Source organism: Xenopus tropicalis, chromosome 6 (assembly GCF_000004195.4).
Source record: "Xenopus tropicalis strain Nigerian chromosome 6, UCB_Xtro_10.0, whole genome shotgun sequence".
Classification (NCBI taxonomy): domain Eukaryota; kingdom Metazoa; phylum Chordata; class Amphibia; order Anura; family Pipidae; genus Xenopus; species Xenopus tropicalis.
Genome location: NC_030682.2, coordinates 97,467,577 through 97,487,418, shown reverse-complemented (window position 1 = coordinate 97,487,418; position 19,842 = coordinate 97,467,577). Strand labels below are relative to the sequence as shown.

General features: G+C 36.2%; 1 protein-coding gene across 6 annotated transcripts in view; it reads left to right on the top strand.

Moving 5' to 3' along the window:
- Nucleotides 1–19,842, top strand: part of nfatc1 (nuclear factor of activated T cells 1) — a 124,778-nt gene that overhangs the window by 29,988 nt on the left and 74,948 nt on the right. For all 6 annotated transcript variants that reach the window (XM_031903466.1, XM_018094703.2, XM_012964927.3 and 3 more), the window contains 4 exon segments: nt 1,658–1,817; nt 14,937–15,139; nt 16,049–16,221; nt 18,333–18,473. In XM_031903466.1, the coding sequence (XP_031759326.1) occupies nt 1,658–1,817; nt 14,937–15,139; nt 16,049–16,221; nt 18,333–18,473 (677 nt within the window).

Here is a 19,842-nt window from a genome sequence, read left to right as displayed (position 1 = left end):
TTATAAAATGATTTATGTTATGTACAAGCTATCCTACATCTTTCACCTAATGGGAAAGGTGCAGGTCTTTATGCTCCATTCTGAAAAACAAAAGACAACTTCCTAAGGACGCAACATGACCCACAGTTCATAAATGAGGCCCAGTGTCTCTTCAGTAACCTGTTCCTTAAAATGCTGAATTCAAATTTCTCTTTACCTAAAAGGCAATGGTACTCAAATTAATTCACTGACTAATTTCTCATGATAGCTTCACTGTAGGCTGTCTGAAAGTTATTTTCAAGAGCCTTAGTGAGTACAAAGTTAACACTTATCCACTCTGATATTTAGTCAACTTTTGTATTCTACATAAAAATATAGAAATTATTCTGTCAACATCCAGCATTGGCTGCCAAGCGGAAAGACAGTGCTTGTCCCTTACATCTTTTTGTTTTATTTAACATATAGTATACGTTAACTTTGATATTATGCTTCTCTATGCACTCTAATGAAATGTCAGGTGTTCCACTGTTTTTGAGAAACTTCTATATAAATCTCTCTCTGTTTTGCTGTTTGGTTGGTGTAGGATATACAAGCTCACTTGCTTTTATATAAAAAGTACTTACATTTGCTTAGATAACAAAACACAATATGTTACATTAACATTGCTCTTGCTTACATTGCAAATTAAAATGAGAAAATTATAGTGTTGCTACTAAACTAATAATAAATTGCAGTGAAATAATTTACCTGAAATATTTCACTGATTTTGTAAAGTACCCTTTCTAAACATATTTTTAATGAGGTTGCTGATTGTATAGTAGAAGATGTGGCATTGAAGAGAATGAACAGACTAAAAACAGAAATATGTAACGTGAAAAAGTTTTGTTCTATCCATGTCTTCAGTCTGCTACTGGGAAGCTTACAAGGGGGTTACCATAAATGCCTTTCCAAATTACTTGCTAAAATGATTGCTACTTGGTATCACCTTAAGATACTCTAACCATAAAATGTCCTTGTAAAATTTTGCCTTATATTTAGTGTCTTCTGTCTCTGTACATTTTATTAGGAAATGTGTGTGTGATTTTCTTTTTCCAGTGCCTCTCTGTTAATGTTTGTCTCTTCAGTTCTGGCAGCACCCCAAGTAGTGTGAGGTATAACCCCCAGGCTGCTCTCTAATGTATTTGATTATCTGAAAATAATAACAGGAGACAGAACAGCAGTGCTCTGGGATGACATGAGAGGGGATTATGGGAGACAGGCAGCACAACTGTTAGATATTTAGAATGTAAAGTGATCATAGAATTATAAACCTGAAACTATACAGTATGCTTATGCAATTTAAATGTCAAGAATTATTTATATTTTTTTTCCATTTTCAGACAAATAAAATCAATACAAGGAAATTTAGGGTAAAAAAACTGATGCATACAGTTTCCATTTAGTTAAGAAGTGAAGCATCAGCAAGTCTATAGCCATTCATCTTCATAAAGAGAAAAGAGGTTTTGTCAGCTTTTAAATTACTTATGTCATGGCATTAGACCTATTGATAACATTTTAAATGTTAGATAGTGAAGGATGAACTGCTAATCATGGTCTCCAAAGTAATAGTGCCAAATTCCTGTGGTGCGGGTTGATATTCTTTGTATAAATATTTAATTGCTATTCTTTTCCATTATAGCCCCTCTCTGCCTGCCCTTGACTGGCATTTGCCATCCCAATCAGGGCCATACGAACTTAGGATTGAAGTGCAGCCCAAATCCCACCACAGAGCTCATTATGAGACGGAAGGAAGTCGAGGGGCTGTGAAGGCATCCACAGGAGGACATCCCATTGTGCAGGTAATCATGTTACTAGTCATAGTGTATTCTGTTATTTTTGGCATGAAATAGAACACTAATTATGCTCTGTGTGGTGACTGGGGTATACAAGCATATTTTCCAAAAATCTTATTCAGCAATTGATATAATTAGTATTTTAAATGGAAATTAACTAATTTCTGTAAAATAATTTGTATTATTAATCACAGATATTAAACTCTATTCATGTATACCAGTGTTGAATGGTTTAGTTGGCTTGAACATATTCACATATTCAAAAGTTTCAGATGTGAAGTAATTTCTAATGCTGAAAGCAGTATATTGAGCAATGATATAAATACCCATAGGACATAGAAAAAACTGTATTGCATTCCCTTGTATTTTATCTCTCTTTTGTTGCGCATTGATAATGGATCTTTGGGAACTAGGGATGCACCAAATCCACTTTTTTGGATTCTGCCGAACCCCTGAATCCACCCTGAAGGATTCTGCCGAATCCCGACCCGAATCTTATTGAATCCTATTAAGTAGATAGTAAAACATTTACTAAAGCTACAGAAAACATTGGAAACATATGTAGAGCAGGGCTAGGGTATTACAGAAAGCAAACCTTTGCCTACAGCTTATTTAATTATTGTAATATATGGTAAACACTTTTTAGTTGCCAAAAAAATAAAAATGTATGTGACTAACTGTAACTGAAATTGATTGTAATTTTTTATTGTGCTATACTTTAAAAAATAAAATAAAAAAGAGAGATGTTTGATGTGTTACTGCTATTGATTGAGGAGTTAAGAAGACATACTGGATTGAAAAAGTCCAGAATTCACATGCCATACTGAGTTGAAGACTAGACTGTTGATACTGTTCTAATAAAGGCATCAAGCATAATGAAATACTAGTAATACTATACTAGTAGTAGTCACTTAGTACAAGGAAAGCTTTGCCATTATGTGCAAATCAACATCATCATTTATACATTAAAAGCACTAAAACTTTCAAAGGGTTTATTACATTGCATTTTTGCAAGCTTGAATATGTGGAATTCCTCCTGGTAGTGGCAAGTTAGCAACCTGAACTAATGATAACTAACTTAGTGACACTCTAGTAGTCTATGTCATAAACTTAAACCTAAAAATAATCATGTTCACATCACTAACACCAATTAACAATTCACCAGTGTAACAATTCACATATACATGTATACAAGTACAGCAACCAATAAATAAATATAAATTAGATCATAAAGCATTAAAGTTTAACAAAGGTTCAACAGCACCTTTGAGGCACTGATTAAGTTAAAAGAAAGTAAAAAAATCAAATGCATACTTGCAGAGATTATACTGTACTATATTGTACTGACCTATCCTATACACTCACATACATAAACCATATATACAAACATTAATATTAACTGTAGATATTAGTATCACAATAGCCTTGGATACTATGCTTGTTCAAAAACTCATCCAAGCCCCTCTTAAAGGCATTAACAGAATCTGCCATTACCACATCACTAGGAAGGGCATTCCCCAACCTCACTGTGAAAACCCCCTACTGTACATTGCTGCAAATGAAAGTTAATAGTGATGGTGGCGCGGCGGGAAAGATCTGTATATGTATTTATTTGGCACCAAGGCAATTCCACATAAAGTAAATAATTCAAATAGCATTAGCAAATAGCACATCTCCTGCCCCCTTACTGAGTAAATCTACCAGGTAGCACCTATCACTGCAGCCCAGCATAAAAGAGGGAATAACACTGGTAGGAATAGGATTTACACTAGTAGTGACAATGGGAATGTACAAGCTGAAGGTACAAGGTTACATTTGCTTTGTATCTATAGGTTTTCATCTCTATAGAAGTTGCCATGTAACCTCCAGTATAAGACCCCTCTGTTCAGCTATACCAGCAAAATGGAAACCTGACTTCATTTACTTTAACCTTCTCATCTGTGCAGTTGGCACTTTAACTGTGTTTGGTATAGATTGTAAAACCTCCAAGTGACTGATTGAATTTGAAATGCGGTGCGCATGTCATAATTGTCAAAAGTGGATTCAGCTGTGCGTCCATGGCTGCCCATGGTGGCAGGGCCGCCATCAGAAATCACGGGGCCCCTCACAACAAAATTATCTGGGCCCCCCTCCCCCAGGGCCCCTCCCATCAGTACAGGACACACAGACATAAAAAGAATTAGGGCCCCCCTACCACAGTGCCCCACAACACTATGCTGGCCAGGCCCCCCTAACGCTATGCTGGCTATGGCCCCCCATACAATTGTCCCATAGAAAGTACCCCCATACACAGTGCCCCCAATTGCCCCATACACAGTACCCCCCAAAGACCTTGCCCCCCACAGAAAGTGCCCCCATACACAGTGCCCCAATTGCCCCCATAGACAGTCCCCCCCACACACAGTGCCCCCAATTGCCCTTAGACAGTGCCCCCAATAGAAAGTGCCCCCATACACAGTGCCCCAATTGCTCCCATAGACAGTACCCCCCAAAGATTTTGCCCCCATAGAAAGTGCCCCCATAGACAGTGCCCCAATTTCCCCCATAGACAGTGCCCCCAATTGCCCCATAGATAGTACCCCCATACACAGTGCCCCCATAGACAGCCCCTCCACACACGGTGCCCCCAATTGCCCTTAGACAGTGCCCCCATAAACAGTGCCCCAATTGCCCCCGTAAGCAGTGCCCCCAATTGCCCCATAGACAGTACCCCCAATAGACAGTACCCCCCACACACTGACAGTACCCCCACACCCAGACAGGGCCCCCAATTGCCCCCATAGAAAGTACCCGCAACAGACCAAGTCATCGTCAGCGGCTCCCTCTCTCTTATGCGGCGGCAACAGGCCCTTCTATAAGGTTGCGCCTCGTTGCTGACGCGTGACATCATACACATGGGTGCAACTTTATAAAAGGGCCTGTCGCTGCCGCATAAGAGAGAAGGAGCCACCGACGATGACTTGGTCTGTTGCGGGTACTTTCTATGGGGTGGGTATACTCTATGGGGGCAATTGGGGGGGCACGGCACGGTCTATTGGGGGTACTTTCTATGGGGGGGTACTCTCTATGGGGCAATTGGGGGCACTTCCGGATTCAGATTCAGTTCGGCTCAGGGCAAGGATTCGGCTGAAACCGAATAACTTGAAAAACCCTTGGATTCGGCCCGAATCACGAACCGAATCCGCCCGAATCCCGAACCGAAATTTGCTTCTCATAAAATTGATACAATGTATTTTCAGGTCAAAAACTGCCTGTAACCAGAGGAATCCTAGCCCCTTTCGACTACTTAAATGTCCTTAAATAAAAGCCCTTTAACAGTGACCCTGAAATTCCCCAGTAGCTTCCTATCATCTTTTCTCCTAATTCACAGCATGTGCTCTGGGCTGCTGTCAGTTACCTGAGCTAGGGACCCCCAACAGTATGCAGTATATAAAAAACATGAAATGCTTGATACATAGCTGATTAGTCATTATTTCAGATTAAATGGCAGTATAGAAACAACAGCCTTAGAATGGATTAATACTCCGCCCTGTAGCATTTCCTTCTATGACAAATGTACCTGTGCTTTCTGCTAATTTTGGAATTATTTCTGACTGTTCCTAAACTCAGCATCTGAAAGGAACAGTAACATCAAAAAATTAAAGTGTTTTAAAGTAATTAAAATATAATGTACTGTTGCTCTGCAAAAAACTGGTGTTTTTACCATAGAAAAGCTACTATATAAATAAGCTGCTTTGTTGCCATGGGGGCAGCCATTCAAGCTGGAAAAAAGGAGAAAAAGCACAGGTTACATAGCAGATAACTAGTAGATAAGACCCATATAATGGGGGTTTATCTGTTATCTGCTAAGTAACCTGTGCCTTTTCTCCTTTGAATGGCTGCCCCCATGGCAACACAGCAGCTTACTTATATAAACTATAATAGTCTTTATGAGGCAAACACACCAGTTGTAGCAATGCAGGGCAACAGTACATTATATTGTAATTATTTTATACACTTTCATATTTGGTGTTACTGTTCCTTTAACAACTGTCACTAAAGAACTATTATAAAGAATATAGATTAGTATTTTATTTATACATTTTTGTGGTATCAGTGGGTGTCTGATCTTGAATAGTGTTTTGTTACATTTTCACAAGTGCATACTATATTGATTAATATTAATAAACATCATAGGACAATTTTGAATGTACATGCTTACGGCCATGTCTAAATGTGGTACGTTCCAGCCCCCCACATGTGAAGATCCAAGTACATAAAGATAGACAATAGGAAATTTAGTATACTTATGTCAAGTCATGCAACAAAAAACACATTTTATCAAACGTATAAAAAAAAAATGTCTTTCTTAATAAAAACCAAAATGAAGGCATTTTCATGCTTCACTAAGATGATAAATTCCTTTTGAATTCTGCGTGGGCTGCAAACAGAAATGTATATCACACATTTTTGAGGTCTGAATTTGTTAAGAACAGGAAATGTTCTATCTCATCTGATAACATTTATAAAAAATGTGAAAGCTGGCAAGATGTTTGTTTTAAAAGTATAAGTGTGTAGTGCAGATGCTGATGGGTTGTTCTAGTTTGATTAGTGACATAATATACTAGTATTTAACCTGCTTCTAATGTGATTTACCTATATAAGTGGTGGGAAGGAGTTTTTAGAATAACTGAGATTATTAGGACCTTTTTTTGTGTGAGGCTTCTTACATCTCAGTGATTAGAGAAAGAAAAAACCACCCATCCTATGTTTATCAAAGAGCCACAGCTCTTTTCATGTAAATACTATTTAACTATTAAACAATATTTTGACACTCTAACATTATTAATAAATATCCCACTGCATATAACGCAGCAAAATATTGTGGGAAATCAAATTATATTTATGATTGATGGGTTAAATTTCATATTGGTGAGTTCGTAGAAAAACCATAAGTTTGTGTGGGCGTAAATATGTGCCACTGTGTGCGTGTGTGTATTTTCTGTGAGAATCCTAGTCAAGTTCTGTTTGCCAGTGTTATATGAACACTGAAGTGCAAAACCTCTATTGGACCCTCTCCTAAGGTCCCCAACTCCTAAGGAATTTGTGGGACTTGTAGTTATACAACTACTGTTGCTTGGCTGCCATTGAATTAAAGGGATAGTTCTCCTAAAGTTAACTTATAGTATTGTGTAAAAAGTAACAGTCTAAGTCTATCTGAAATTAGTCTTCATTTTCATATCTTTTCTTGTTTTTGTTTTTTTTTATTAAAAAATTTGTGCAGCTGTCAGGTTTGAAATACGTCCATCTATAACATGCTAAAAGTTTATTTAAAGATCATCTTTCTCTCTAAATTAAAAAGTATAATTTATTGTTCCATTAATTCTCTGCTTATTTAGATTTATACATCATAATGGTAGCTCATAACATTGTTTGCCTTTCCTCAAAGCGTGTGATAGAAAAGTAGCCCTATAATTATGGGGCATTCTTTTTGGATATGTTTAACATTTCTGCCATTTTCCTTATCTGAAAGCCCATTTACTTTAGGGTGTCATCCCCTTAGCCCTTTGTCAATCCTAAGGTTGTGTGGTGGTCTCACTTTTCATATAAAGCTGGAGACTGTATGAAGAACTTTGGTAGACTGAATTACACATGTAAGCAGTAACTTCAGCCCTTTGAATTTGGGTTCTTGTAATGGAATGTGGAGAGATGCTTTAGCTTTAGTTAAGTAAATGATTACCTCCAAAGCTTAAAAATGTAAATGTGATGTGTCATTCACTCCAGCTATAAAGCTTAGAAATGTTACACACCTCAGGGTTTAATGGGGCTTTTTAGACACACACACAGTGAGCATAAATGCTACCCTTTTCTCTGGTTCAAGGTTCTGAGATTGGGTGCATTGTATTCCATTTCTTCAATTTCCAGGGATTTTGTCCACAGACTTGGATTAGGTACATCCACAGTATACCAATTATTTGAAGTCATATAGTACTAAGCATTCTCCCACCTCAAACCCACACAAGGCATTTCCACTCCAAAAAAGGCTCCATTTATATATTGGACTATTTATATATTAGTTCATAGTGCTTGGCAATGTAAAATGATAGTAAATTGATTGTGTTGAACCCCTTGAGGAAAGTCATTTTTGTTTTAGAGCTGTAGAACATGCGTTTTCTTTTATCTTCATTGTCTTGCTATACCTGATGCATCATATGAAAAATATTTTTAGATTTTTTCATGTTATATTTATGTTATTATGTCATTTATACAAAGCATTATGTGTTAAGACTTTAATTATAATGTTAATGTTAATTGGGAAGTCTGACTTTTGAATGTAATATTTCCATAGCTGCAAGAAAAGAGGGCTTTCAAATTGCCAAACAACCATTTTTTATAATCATTGTCTGTTAATTTATGTAGAGATAATGCAAACATTTTACCACTGTGGTAAATGTACCCCTCCCAAATTTCCCTTCGCATTCACGCCTGTAGGCATTAACTGAAAACACTGGGTCTATTACCCATATGCTGCTATTATGCATCTAAGGTAAAGAAAAAAAATACGACATTAATACACATCTGTGAGCCAGAATACAATTATTACATGTAGTGTAGCCAGGCAAACATACCACAAAGCAGACATTTTATAGCTCAATCATAAACGGCTGGCACATTTTACCAGCAATTCCACATGGGTTATTGGAGTATTCTCATGACTTGCACTTGCCAAATAATACAGTCACACATATTCAGTGTGAAAGAGATTAAAAGTAAATTATTTCATCAGTTTAAAACTGTAAAGTATGTCACTGGGATTATCCCGTTGTCTCCCTGTTTTTAGGTAGGATTGGTTTTATTACTGTGCAAAATGCCTTGAGTTATGTACATTTTTACATCTTTTTCTGTTTGCCTTCCATCTCGAAAACTGCTTTAACTGCATAAAATATAAATCATACTTACAACATGGATTTTCTGCTATTCCACCTTGTTCTCAGTATCCTCATCATCATTTTGCATTTCCAAAACTGGTGTGCACCTATGCAAGTACATTGGTACACAATCTCCATTTTTTTGTCATGCTACATACCTTTTATGCTTTCATTATTTGTGTCAATCCATCTACATTCCTGTATGATAAGCCTCTCAACTAAAGTGAAATCTGCAATAATCATTAATCAGGCAATTTTTATCATATCTGTATCATGAAGCTTTGCACGTAAGTCTAGTGCACAATAAAATAACAAAGAGGTTTTTGTAGGACACATTTAGTAAAATATTATAGTAAAATGATAAATAATTAAAAAAAATATGTATCTTATATACTTATAATGCAATCTGAAACAACTTAACAATCTCGAGGTTCAATACCAGAATTTAGCAGATAAAAAAACTAAAGGATGGTAATATAAATCAATAAATAACCTATGGGTCACCATACTGTTCTAAATTAATCAAAATAGTTCCCCCTTCTAACAGTGTTTACTGCAATAATAATACAGGATGTATCACAGGTATACAATAGTAATTATAAGGTAACAATTGTAGGCAAGATCAAATGCTAAATAAAAAAAAACCCATACACAGTTTCAAGACAAAATTGTTTCTTAAACCTATACTATCGACAAAATTAAACCTTCAATTCCAGCTGTGGGGTGATTTTGACATAATGTAGGTAGAGGAGACATGCACTCAAGTATATCGTATACACATTAGGTATAGTCTGGTGCCATTTCTTCTTTCAATGAGCCTTTCATGCAGTAATGGTGTAAGCTGTGTCAAGCAGACAGGAACCCTTGCACGTCATATATTTTGAAGAGGTGTGAACTATTTTTGTGTGTGCATGTAAAAAATCCCTTAAAATAAAGCAAAACGAACAAAGAACAGATGTCTTCTGCACAAAGGACATACAGTTTTTATCACTCGGTCCGTTTATTTTGGTTACAAGTAAAAGGGATCCATATGAAATCTATACAGCAAAACAAGTGCAGCTGACCCCTCACATTAATGCATGCTGACGTTTGCTATATAGATCGGCTCAGCCTGTAACCAGACACACCATTCTTTTGAGCTTACCTTCCAAAACCTGGGTATACAACATGAGGCAAGTGATATATTTTTATATGTCTATATGTCTGGTTAGAACCAAACATCTGGAGTTTATTCTAAACATAATAGATTGGTATAGGTGGCTGTGAGCTTTCTAGTACTATTGCTACGGTTCATTTGCATGAAAGTGTGTTATTAATTATTTCTGAAGTGATAAAAAAAAAAAATATAGTGAAAATAAAAAGGAACATTTAGCCACAAGCATAGAAAAGAAAGGCAACAGTTGGACATGCACAGGTTCTTGTTTTCAATGGAAATTATATGCTTTTAAAATTTCATTAAAATATGACAGGCTTCTATCCTATGTTGATTTGCTTGATACTTTAAAGGAACAGTAACACCAAAAAATTAAAGAGTTTTAAAGTAAATGAAATATAATGTACTGTTGCCCTGCACTGGTAAAAGTTGTGTGTTTGCTACAGTAACTCTACTATAGTTTACATATAATAAGCTGCTGTTTAGCCTCGGAGGCAGCCATTCAAGCTGGAAAAAAGGAGAAAAGGCACAGGTTACATAGCAGATAACTAATAAGCTCTGTAGAATACAATAGTGTTTTATATGTTATCTGCTAAGTGCCTGTGCCTTTTCTCCTTTGAATGGCTGCCCCCATGGCTACATAGCTGCATTCTTTATATAAACCATAGTAGTGTTTCTGAGACAAACATACCAGTTGTACCAGTGTAGGACAGCAGTGCATTATATTGGAATTTCTTTCATACACTTGAATTTTTTGGTGTTACTGTTCCTTTAAGGTCCCTATACCTTCCTTCCTTCGGCCCTGACTGTGATCAGGTGTTACAAATACATTTTAAGCTTGCAGGTTTAACCTTGCCTAAGATATTTTCTTGGTTGCTTAAAGTGATGCTGACATTAGAAAACTACTCTTCAAAATGTTACTGTATATTAGTAGTTACCTATAGGTCATGTTGACGATTGTTTACTTATAGGACTGCTTTTGTAAGTAATTGTTACTTAAAGTTCCTAAACCTAACTGTTTAGCCAACCTAAGGCTAATGCCACACCATGCGTATGGCGTATATTTTTGGCAATTCGAAAAACGCTTGCCGAAAATATGCGCCATACACACCATATTCTCCTACCTGTGCGTGCACCCAAATAAATGGCATACGCTTGGTGTAGGCACATGTAGCTGAAGTCTGCACAAAAACGCGTGAGAATGCAAAGTTTCACGTTTTTATGCAGATATTATCTACATGTGTGTGCACCTGAGCATATTTCATTCATTCGGATGCAGGCACAGGTAGGAGCATATGGCGCATATTATCGGCAAGTGTTTTTCGGCTTGCCGAAAATATATGCCATACGCATGGTGTGGCATTAGCCTACCTGTTTCTTCTCAACCTGTCAGTTATAGTTTCTAATGCAAATGGACTACCACTACACAACTATGGCAGCCCCCTCTTTAAGGAACATGGGGATCAGATAGGTGACATAAAACTATCGGGCACATACTTTTAAGGTAAAATTATAAATAGCATGGAGTCAGTATCTCTTTAAAACATTACTTATCACTTCCCATAGACTGTCTATTGTGTTATAATTCCTTATAATCCAAACAAGGTTTGCTCACAACCTGTAAAGAGAAAATGCTAGTATAGGTATTCCCCCATACCAAGTGACATTCTGCAGGATAATTCCCCTGTAAAAAACATCACTTTCTCTGGTTTAAAAGGAACAGATTTTCTGTTTATAAATAATTCTTTTCTTACCTGTTTTACCCTAGGCACTGATAACACTATAGACAGTGTCAGACAGCACATCTGATTCTTGCAGCATGGATCTGGATTTGACTGAATCCAACAGTTCTTAACAAAACTGCATATGGGAACTGTTGGATTTGACAGAATCCAACAGTTCTCTCATGCTGTTTTGTTAAGATTCAGTCCTTTTTAATCAGCAATAGTGGCTATTGGAATCTAGTATACCAGATTTGCTGCACACAGTGCACAGCCATTTTTACTCCTCTGTCTTCCCCGCCTTTATCTGGTTTGGAACTGCACAGGCTAGGCATGCACTTACATAGGTAATTTCATTGGATCAGTGCATTGTAGCCATTTACAGGTGGGGTCGGATATCAAGCAGACTAGCCAAAATTACTCAAAGCAGGAGCTCAATTGCACAAAACTGTTGCATGAACAAGAATGGTAACTTATTTGGGCACACTGAGCAAACATTCTTTCAAATTTGCATATAATTTGACTTATTTGTGAAAGGGTGAGTTTTCCTGAAGTTTTCTAGAGTAACAACAGTAATACTGGTCTTAAATTGATGATGTAAATGTTATTATTTATGGAAATTTTATACCTACCTCATAAGCTGCACAAACTCATCTAATACCATTAAATGGGAAGCTGTAATGGAATGTCAAATGATCTGCATAGAACTATGTGATATCCAGCATATGAACAAGCAAAAAAATCATTAAGCCTGATTGTGCTGAGTGATGAGATTGTGTATCATGCCTCCACTCTTGTGCGTTCTTTGGCTTGCCTTCTTGTTTTGCTACTTGTTTGGAAGCATGAATGATATCATTATGAATCTGGCAGTTATGACTGCTGCTTGCAGTTAGCAGAGAATCATCATTCAAGCTGTTATATTGTGGAGATGAAAAAAAATTGCCAGTGTTCCAGAAGGTAACATGGCACATGGCATAAATAAATCATACAAGCAACATGTTACCTTGTTTTTATTCTTAAAAGCTTTGTACAAAAAATGACCAAAGCAAGTGGCATATTCCAGCTTGCATGATTAAAATACATGTTTTCTAGTCAGTGTTAAGAGTAAAGTTGTATGGATATATGCACTGTTCTCGGTAAATGCTTCACCAAGCTAAATAAACTAATAAAGTATGCAATTATTATCATTATTTTCTATAGGGAGCTGTACTTATCTGCATGATACTGCTTTGCTGGTAGGATAAGAGAACACTGGCCATGCACGTGCATGACTAAATTACAGATATTCACTTGTTTGGTCCACCAGACTGATAAACTTGTTCAGAACAGAGGTCTTTCCTTAAATAAGCACTGATAAGCACCATTTGATCACAGATACTCTTCATTCAGTCCAACTGGTATCTAATGGGATTATATAGCAATCTGTCAAAGATGCTTTCAAAAATAGACAAACTGAAGCTGGCCATACGCGTGGCGATCCGCCACACACCATTCAGGGCTGAATCGGCAGGTATGGAGGTAGAAACAATAGAATTTCTACCTCCTTCTGCCGATTCAGCGCTGAAGGGAGATTTTGGTCAGTTCTATGGCGCCCGATCAAAATTTTCAAACTGGTCTGATCGGCGAGTCGGCCGATATCAGCAGCTTCCTGCGATATTGGTCGACTCGCCGACATACCATACATGCACCGAATATCGTACAAAATGAGGTTTCGTACGATATTATCGGTGCATGTATGGCCACCTTGAGATACACATGAATTGTCTGAACCATTTTGCTTTGTTGTAAGGTTGTGTTTGAATCCGATGATTTTTTCAGTTTTTGCTACTGGAATTGCTAATTTTGGGTTTGTTAATAAGAAGTTAAAGCTCGGTAAAAATAATTCTCCTTTTTTCCTAATGAATAGCTTTAATTCCAAAGGGCTGTTTGTTGGTTATAATGTGATTATTTTAATGCAAGTTTCCACTGGTAATCCAGTTTATACTTTCAAACACGGTCTTCATTTTCACAAGTAGATTCATGTAAAAAAAATGAAGTCATTTGTGACTAAATAGATATACCTCTCCTCTAATCTCTGTTCTCTATTTTGCTCACCTATAACCTAACAATCTTTTCACAGCCAGTACATTTACAGTAAGCCTGTAAGAACATTGACAAAAATTCAAATGAAAGCACTGAAATATTGATACAAAGCAACAGAAAGCTGGCACGCAAAGCAAGTGCAAGCAGGGCAAGCCCTTGCGATTTTTATTGCAGAAGTGCAATGTTTTGGGGTGGATGCCCCTTGCATGATTTTAGTTACTTGGAATTTGAGGTGGAATCCATGAGCTATGTCCTTTTTGCTTACCTAGATGTTTTTGGAACTATTGCAAAATGGCTAATACACTAGGGGGAGCTGACAAAAAATGTAAGGGCCTCAACTGAGCTTTATAATAATAATAATAATAAATCTGTCCCTAAGGGTAATAGCATACTGTAAGTGCTCTTTGGTACTTTAACCATTGCATTTACTAATGTAATTGTCTGAAGAGATTCAAGCACTTGTCAGGCATTAGTAGCCCTAAAACCTAGACTTCCACATTTCCAGGCCTACATCACCTTCAATGTAAGTAGGATGCATTTTTTGGTACTTTGGTGTTATATTGTTCAGCTGCTTAATAATGCAGCCCCCAGATTGCCCTAAAGCTGTCTATGTGGTCTTACCCTACAAGGATCACCTGATCCTTGAAAGGGAAGAAAAGTGGGGAGCTACTACAAGTATCTGGCCTTTGTATTTGCTGTAAGCATTAATAATAGTGGAACTTGTTTTGTGGTACAGGGACTATTATATATTATGCATATAATGTAGTGGTCTGAATTAATACACAAGTTGTTTGATGACTGCCTTGGAGGGCCTTAACTGGCCCATCGACTTATACGAACAGCCATAGTATTAATTGTATCATTTAATGCATTCTAAAATAATTTTGCAGGCTTACCGGTATTTTGTTTTTAAATAAAGAAACGTTTAAGTGAAAACTGTCTAGCTGATTGTGTTAGTTTATTCCATGTATTCCATATCACTGATTCACAGAGACCCTCATAAGAGGGTGAATGGTTAAGGTAATGGCATAAAAAGATGAGATTTAGCTTGACTGCCTCAGGTCACTGAAATAATGAGACATTTTTCTGACTTACACCTTTTTTATTACACCAATATTGCCAGGCAAACCTATGGCCTAACACTCAGCACCTGTCCTAAATTCTTTCCCCCTCCTTAAAATCACAGCCCCTGTTACAAAAGGCTTAATTGATTCCAAGCATTTATACGTGTGTGATTTTAAGCCTTCTGTTCTCTTGCCAGCTACACGGTTACTTAGAAAATGAGCCGCTCACTATCCAGCTGTTCATCGGTACTGCAGACGATCGCCTGCTGCGGCCCCATGCTTTCTACCAGGTCCATCGCATCACCGGCAAGACCGTTTCCACCACAAGCCATGAAACAATCATCTCCAACACCAAGGTCTTGGAAATCCCACTCCTGCCTGAGAACAATATGAGAGCCATGTAAGCCTACCACCTGCTTGCCAGGCGCTTTATCTGAAGCACTGCCCATTAGGGATTTCAATATGTGCTAATTTTGTTTTGCAAATCCCATAAATAATCCAGCTTTTCCCAATCAACTCTTCAAAATACGTTTGAAGTACCTCTCCTCATTTTACCACCTTAATAAACCTTAAAAATACTTCTGACAACTGATTGCTTTTGGTTCTAATGTTTCAGCCCGTGCGGCTGTTGCTTTTTATAAAACATGTCTCAGTTACAGAGCTGTAAATATCTTCCACTTCAGCCTTAGTGTACAGTTTATGGCAAGACACTTATTGGATCTTGTTTTCTGAAGTGCTGTGCTTTTTCAAATGAAAGATTATAAGTTTTTCTTGGGAATTTAAAAGAGAAAGATGGTACAGGCCTTTTTAAACACATATATATTTGCTGAAAGAGGACCTAACAGGGATGCTTCTCAGTTACCCATACCATTCTTTGGGTGAATTTAGAAATAGAAAAATGTAAAAGAAAAAATAAACTTCTTCAATAAAAACATATTCTAAAGTCGAGAAAAAAGTAGAGCAGCACCATATGATTAGAAAGCATGTATATAGTTTAACCTTGCATGCACAAATATAAATATATGTTATATATTATGCACACACATCAGCACTTCCCAAAATATCATTATGCATAATTCTAAATAAATGCAGCAGAAGATGAAACACGTGAGGCTCAAGTGTTCTGGCATGGAAAGTTGGGCATTTTATTACAGTCTGTAGTAAGTTTCTACACTTGAGTGCTGGTGATCATCTTGGGGATTCATAGATATATTTTCTTACAATTGTAAAAGGGCTGTTCTACTTCAGGTTTCAAAAGGAGTTCAGTGAGTACTTTCAGTAAGAACAAGATCTCTTGTTGTCTAAACAGTATTGATTGTGCTGGGATTCTGAAGCTTCGCAATTCAGACATCGAACTAAGAAAAGGTGAAACAGATATTGGAAGGAAGAATACAAGAGTCCGCTTAGTGTTCCGTGTTCACATTCCACAAGCCAATGGGAGAACTCTTACTCTGCAAGTGGCATCAAACCCAATAGAATGTTGTAAGTAATTACCAGGCATGCCTTAAGGTAAAATAGCAATGCCTGAATTTTTTTAAAAAAATGATGTGATTGTGCATGTGAAAATATGCTAGTAGTCTTAATACCATATGGATATGGAAAGGCAGAAAGCAGAGGACTGATGCTATATGTTATACATGTACATATATTCTTCCCTGTAAGGGTTACAGATTTATGTTGAGGGAATATTGTAAATATTTGTAGGACTGTTGGTGATTCTGTGTCATCACATTCCTTTGCAAATATATTTGGCTCTGCATCCCTTACATAGGTCTTTCTGCTCAGTTATGTACCACCCACTCTTTCCCATGGTTAACACCATTTAGAACAGGAAACAAACAAAAGTGCTCAGAGCTGACATCTAGAAGAAAAAAAAAAAAGCTAAGTTTTTTATACAGTTCAGGTGAAATGCTTAAGTGTCAGTATTAAGAAAGAAGAAAAAAGGATATATGATATGATATTACACAGATTTGCAAAGGCAGGAATAAGCTAAAAAACATCCTTCTCATACAAGCACACTTTATATTAACACTAACACTAAAAATAAGTAATTTGGGTTTACACTTGCTAAACTCAACAGCTTCTAACTGAGAATAAGCAGTGTTGGGCTCTTTTTTTTACTTTTATGTGGATTCATTGTTTCCTTCCCATTTTCCCTTTATATAGGGAAGAGAACCAAGACCCTTCTAGTGTCACAATATTTTGTGTAGCAGAAGTCCCTTCACTAAAGAGAGGTGTATAAAGGGAGACAGGTGTAGATACAAAAACCTAAATCAATGAATTGTCAGATATTATTTGTTTTTGAGACATAGGGGCAGATTTATCAAAATGTGAGTTTAGAGCTTGGTATATAAAAGCTCACCCGTATTCTTCCTATGGATTTTTTAGAATGGTGAGTTATTACTTTTACCCATTGCTAAATATATTTATAAAAATCCCATAGGAATGAATGGAACATGGGTAAGTTTTTATGTATTCAGCTCTAAAGTATGTATGTATGTATATCTTTATTTATAAAGCACTACTTATGTATGCAGCGCTGTACAGTAGAATACATTAATACAAACAGGGGGTTATTATATTATTATATTAATAATAATAATAATAATAATAATAATAATAATAGTATTATTATTATTATTATTATATAAGATAATAGATAAATACAAAGTATTACAATAAACACAAATAAATAAAATATATAGTTGCAATAAGATAAGAGTCAGAGACAAGAGGATGGAGGTCCCTGCCCCTTAGAGCTTACAATCTATATGAAGTAAATTTTCCATATATGTATTTTAGCACAAAAAGCATGAAGAGTGAAGTTTGGGCTTGTAACAATTTTTTCAGAACCTGGTTGTCCCCATTACAGTGCAATTGTCCAGGAAAACAAAGTCAATGAAGTGAAGTGCTTGTTCTTATGAGGTAAAATACAGAATCTTAGCTATAACTGCTCCCAAAAAAAGCACATTGGCCTGTTTCCAGACCATCCATCTACAGACTGTAGCAGTCCAGCTGTTGCTGATCAATGTCTCTTTTGTTGCAATAAGCAGCAGCCGGAGAGCCAGAAGTTATGCCCCAGTATAAAATGATGTTTCCATTTGGTATGGTACAATAAAGCTAACACAGCAGTGAATATAGGTGTGTGCTGGGCTCACTTTATCTACATGAACTACATTGATTGATGTGGCATCAGGGAGTCACACCACCAGGTAAAGATATTTACATTTACAGGGAGTGCTCCCTATTTCAAAAATGTAATTCCTGTATAAAATGAACCAGTTTGTCACTTTTGAATTTTTATTACATAGACAGAGGATTCTGAATGAGACCATATGAGAGTGCATTTGGCTACATCTTAGTCTACTGATATTAAAACATAGAATGTAGCTAAGTTTGCAAACAGTAGTAAAATAAATACTAATCTGATGCCCGGAAGTAAAAAAGATTTTGAAGTGTTGAGCGTAATTCAAGTATGGATGCCCTGTTATTACATAACAACACTAGCATAGACAAGGAATTGTGTTGATTTTACAAAAGAGCGTGTGTGAATATACAGGTTGATGTTTTGATATTATATTTTCCCCTTTAAGCTCAGCGATCTGCTCAGGAATTGCCATTGGTGGAGAAACAGAGCACTGACAACTTTCCAGTGATTGGTGGGAAAAAAATGATATTGAATGGACACAACTTCCATCCAGACTCCAAAGTCATTTTTGTAGAAAAAGCACCAGGTATATATATATATATATATATATATATGTTTTTTATTTATGATTCTTTTTATACACAATACTCATTGGTTATCTACTATGTATGATTTTCTTTGTGGATGAATATCATTTGCATCACATATGATAGAATTAGGGTGCATATTAGTCTGTACAGATAAAAGTCAATTTTGAATCATATTGAGGCATGTATCTTGTTGATGGCATTACATAGCATGTTTGTGTATCAATAGCAATGGCCTAACTTCATTTTTTTATAGTCCAGAGGTATCCAGAGTTTCTAATCAAAATAAGTTGTAGTATAGTGCAAGAATTGAATTTATTATACTCTTGTCTACATCATTTATAATATTTTTTTCTGTTTGAAAGAGGAGGCATAGTTATGATGACTATTTATTGACTTCCTTTTAACATTTTAGCATTTCCAGTGATGTGGTAAAAAAGAGAACACACTATCATCCCAGTTATATAGTTATATAGTGCTTATTTATTAGCAGTCAAGAATCAGGATCAGGTCTGTTCATTTAAAAAATGCAAGTCTTCATCCAGTCTACACTAAAAGACCCAATCCTCTATTGCTAATTAAGAAGTTTCATGGAGGCAGATTTACTAAAACACTCATTTTTTTAAAAAAAAAATTAAAAAGTAAACCTAGAAAAAGTTGTTACTTTTATGGCTAAAAATTCAATTGAAACAATAATCTGACCATTAGTAAATGCCCCCCTTAGTGTTCTTAATGAGAGTTGCTGTCTTTTAAAACATAGGAATGCTGTTTGATCATTGCATTATGATAACACAGAGTAATGGAATGCATGATATTTTCAGCATCTTGCCTTATTAACTTTACCCATTAAAAACACCATTACTGAGAAAAGTGTATGAGAATTGGAATGAATACAATAGCACAGGCAATTAGAATCTCAAAATACATATTAAATTATTTTCAAATCCTAAAGTAATACAGCACATAAAGCGGATTGAAAGAACTTGACAACTGAAGGTAACAAATTTTGTCCACAAAATAATACTAGTTTTGAGTTGTTTTGAGGATAACAGAAAATAAATAAGTAGCATAATAAAAATAAATTAGATATTAATGTGATAAATAGTGAAAGTACTGTAGAGAAGTCAGAATCAAAAATTAAAGTTGGAGAACAGCCACAACTCAGAAATGCTATAGGAGAAAATTAAAAGAATGAAAGTATAAGTGAATGAAAAATTAAGTCCCCCAGCAAATAGTGTGACTGAGTAGTAAGGCCATGTTCTAGAAACAATAAAAAAAAAACATTATTTATGCACAAAAAGGAGAGATTGCCAGCGCTCATTTTACGTTTAAGAATAATTTTTACAAAAAATGAGGGGCCTCGATGTG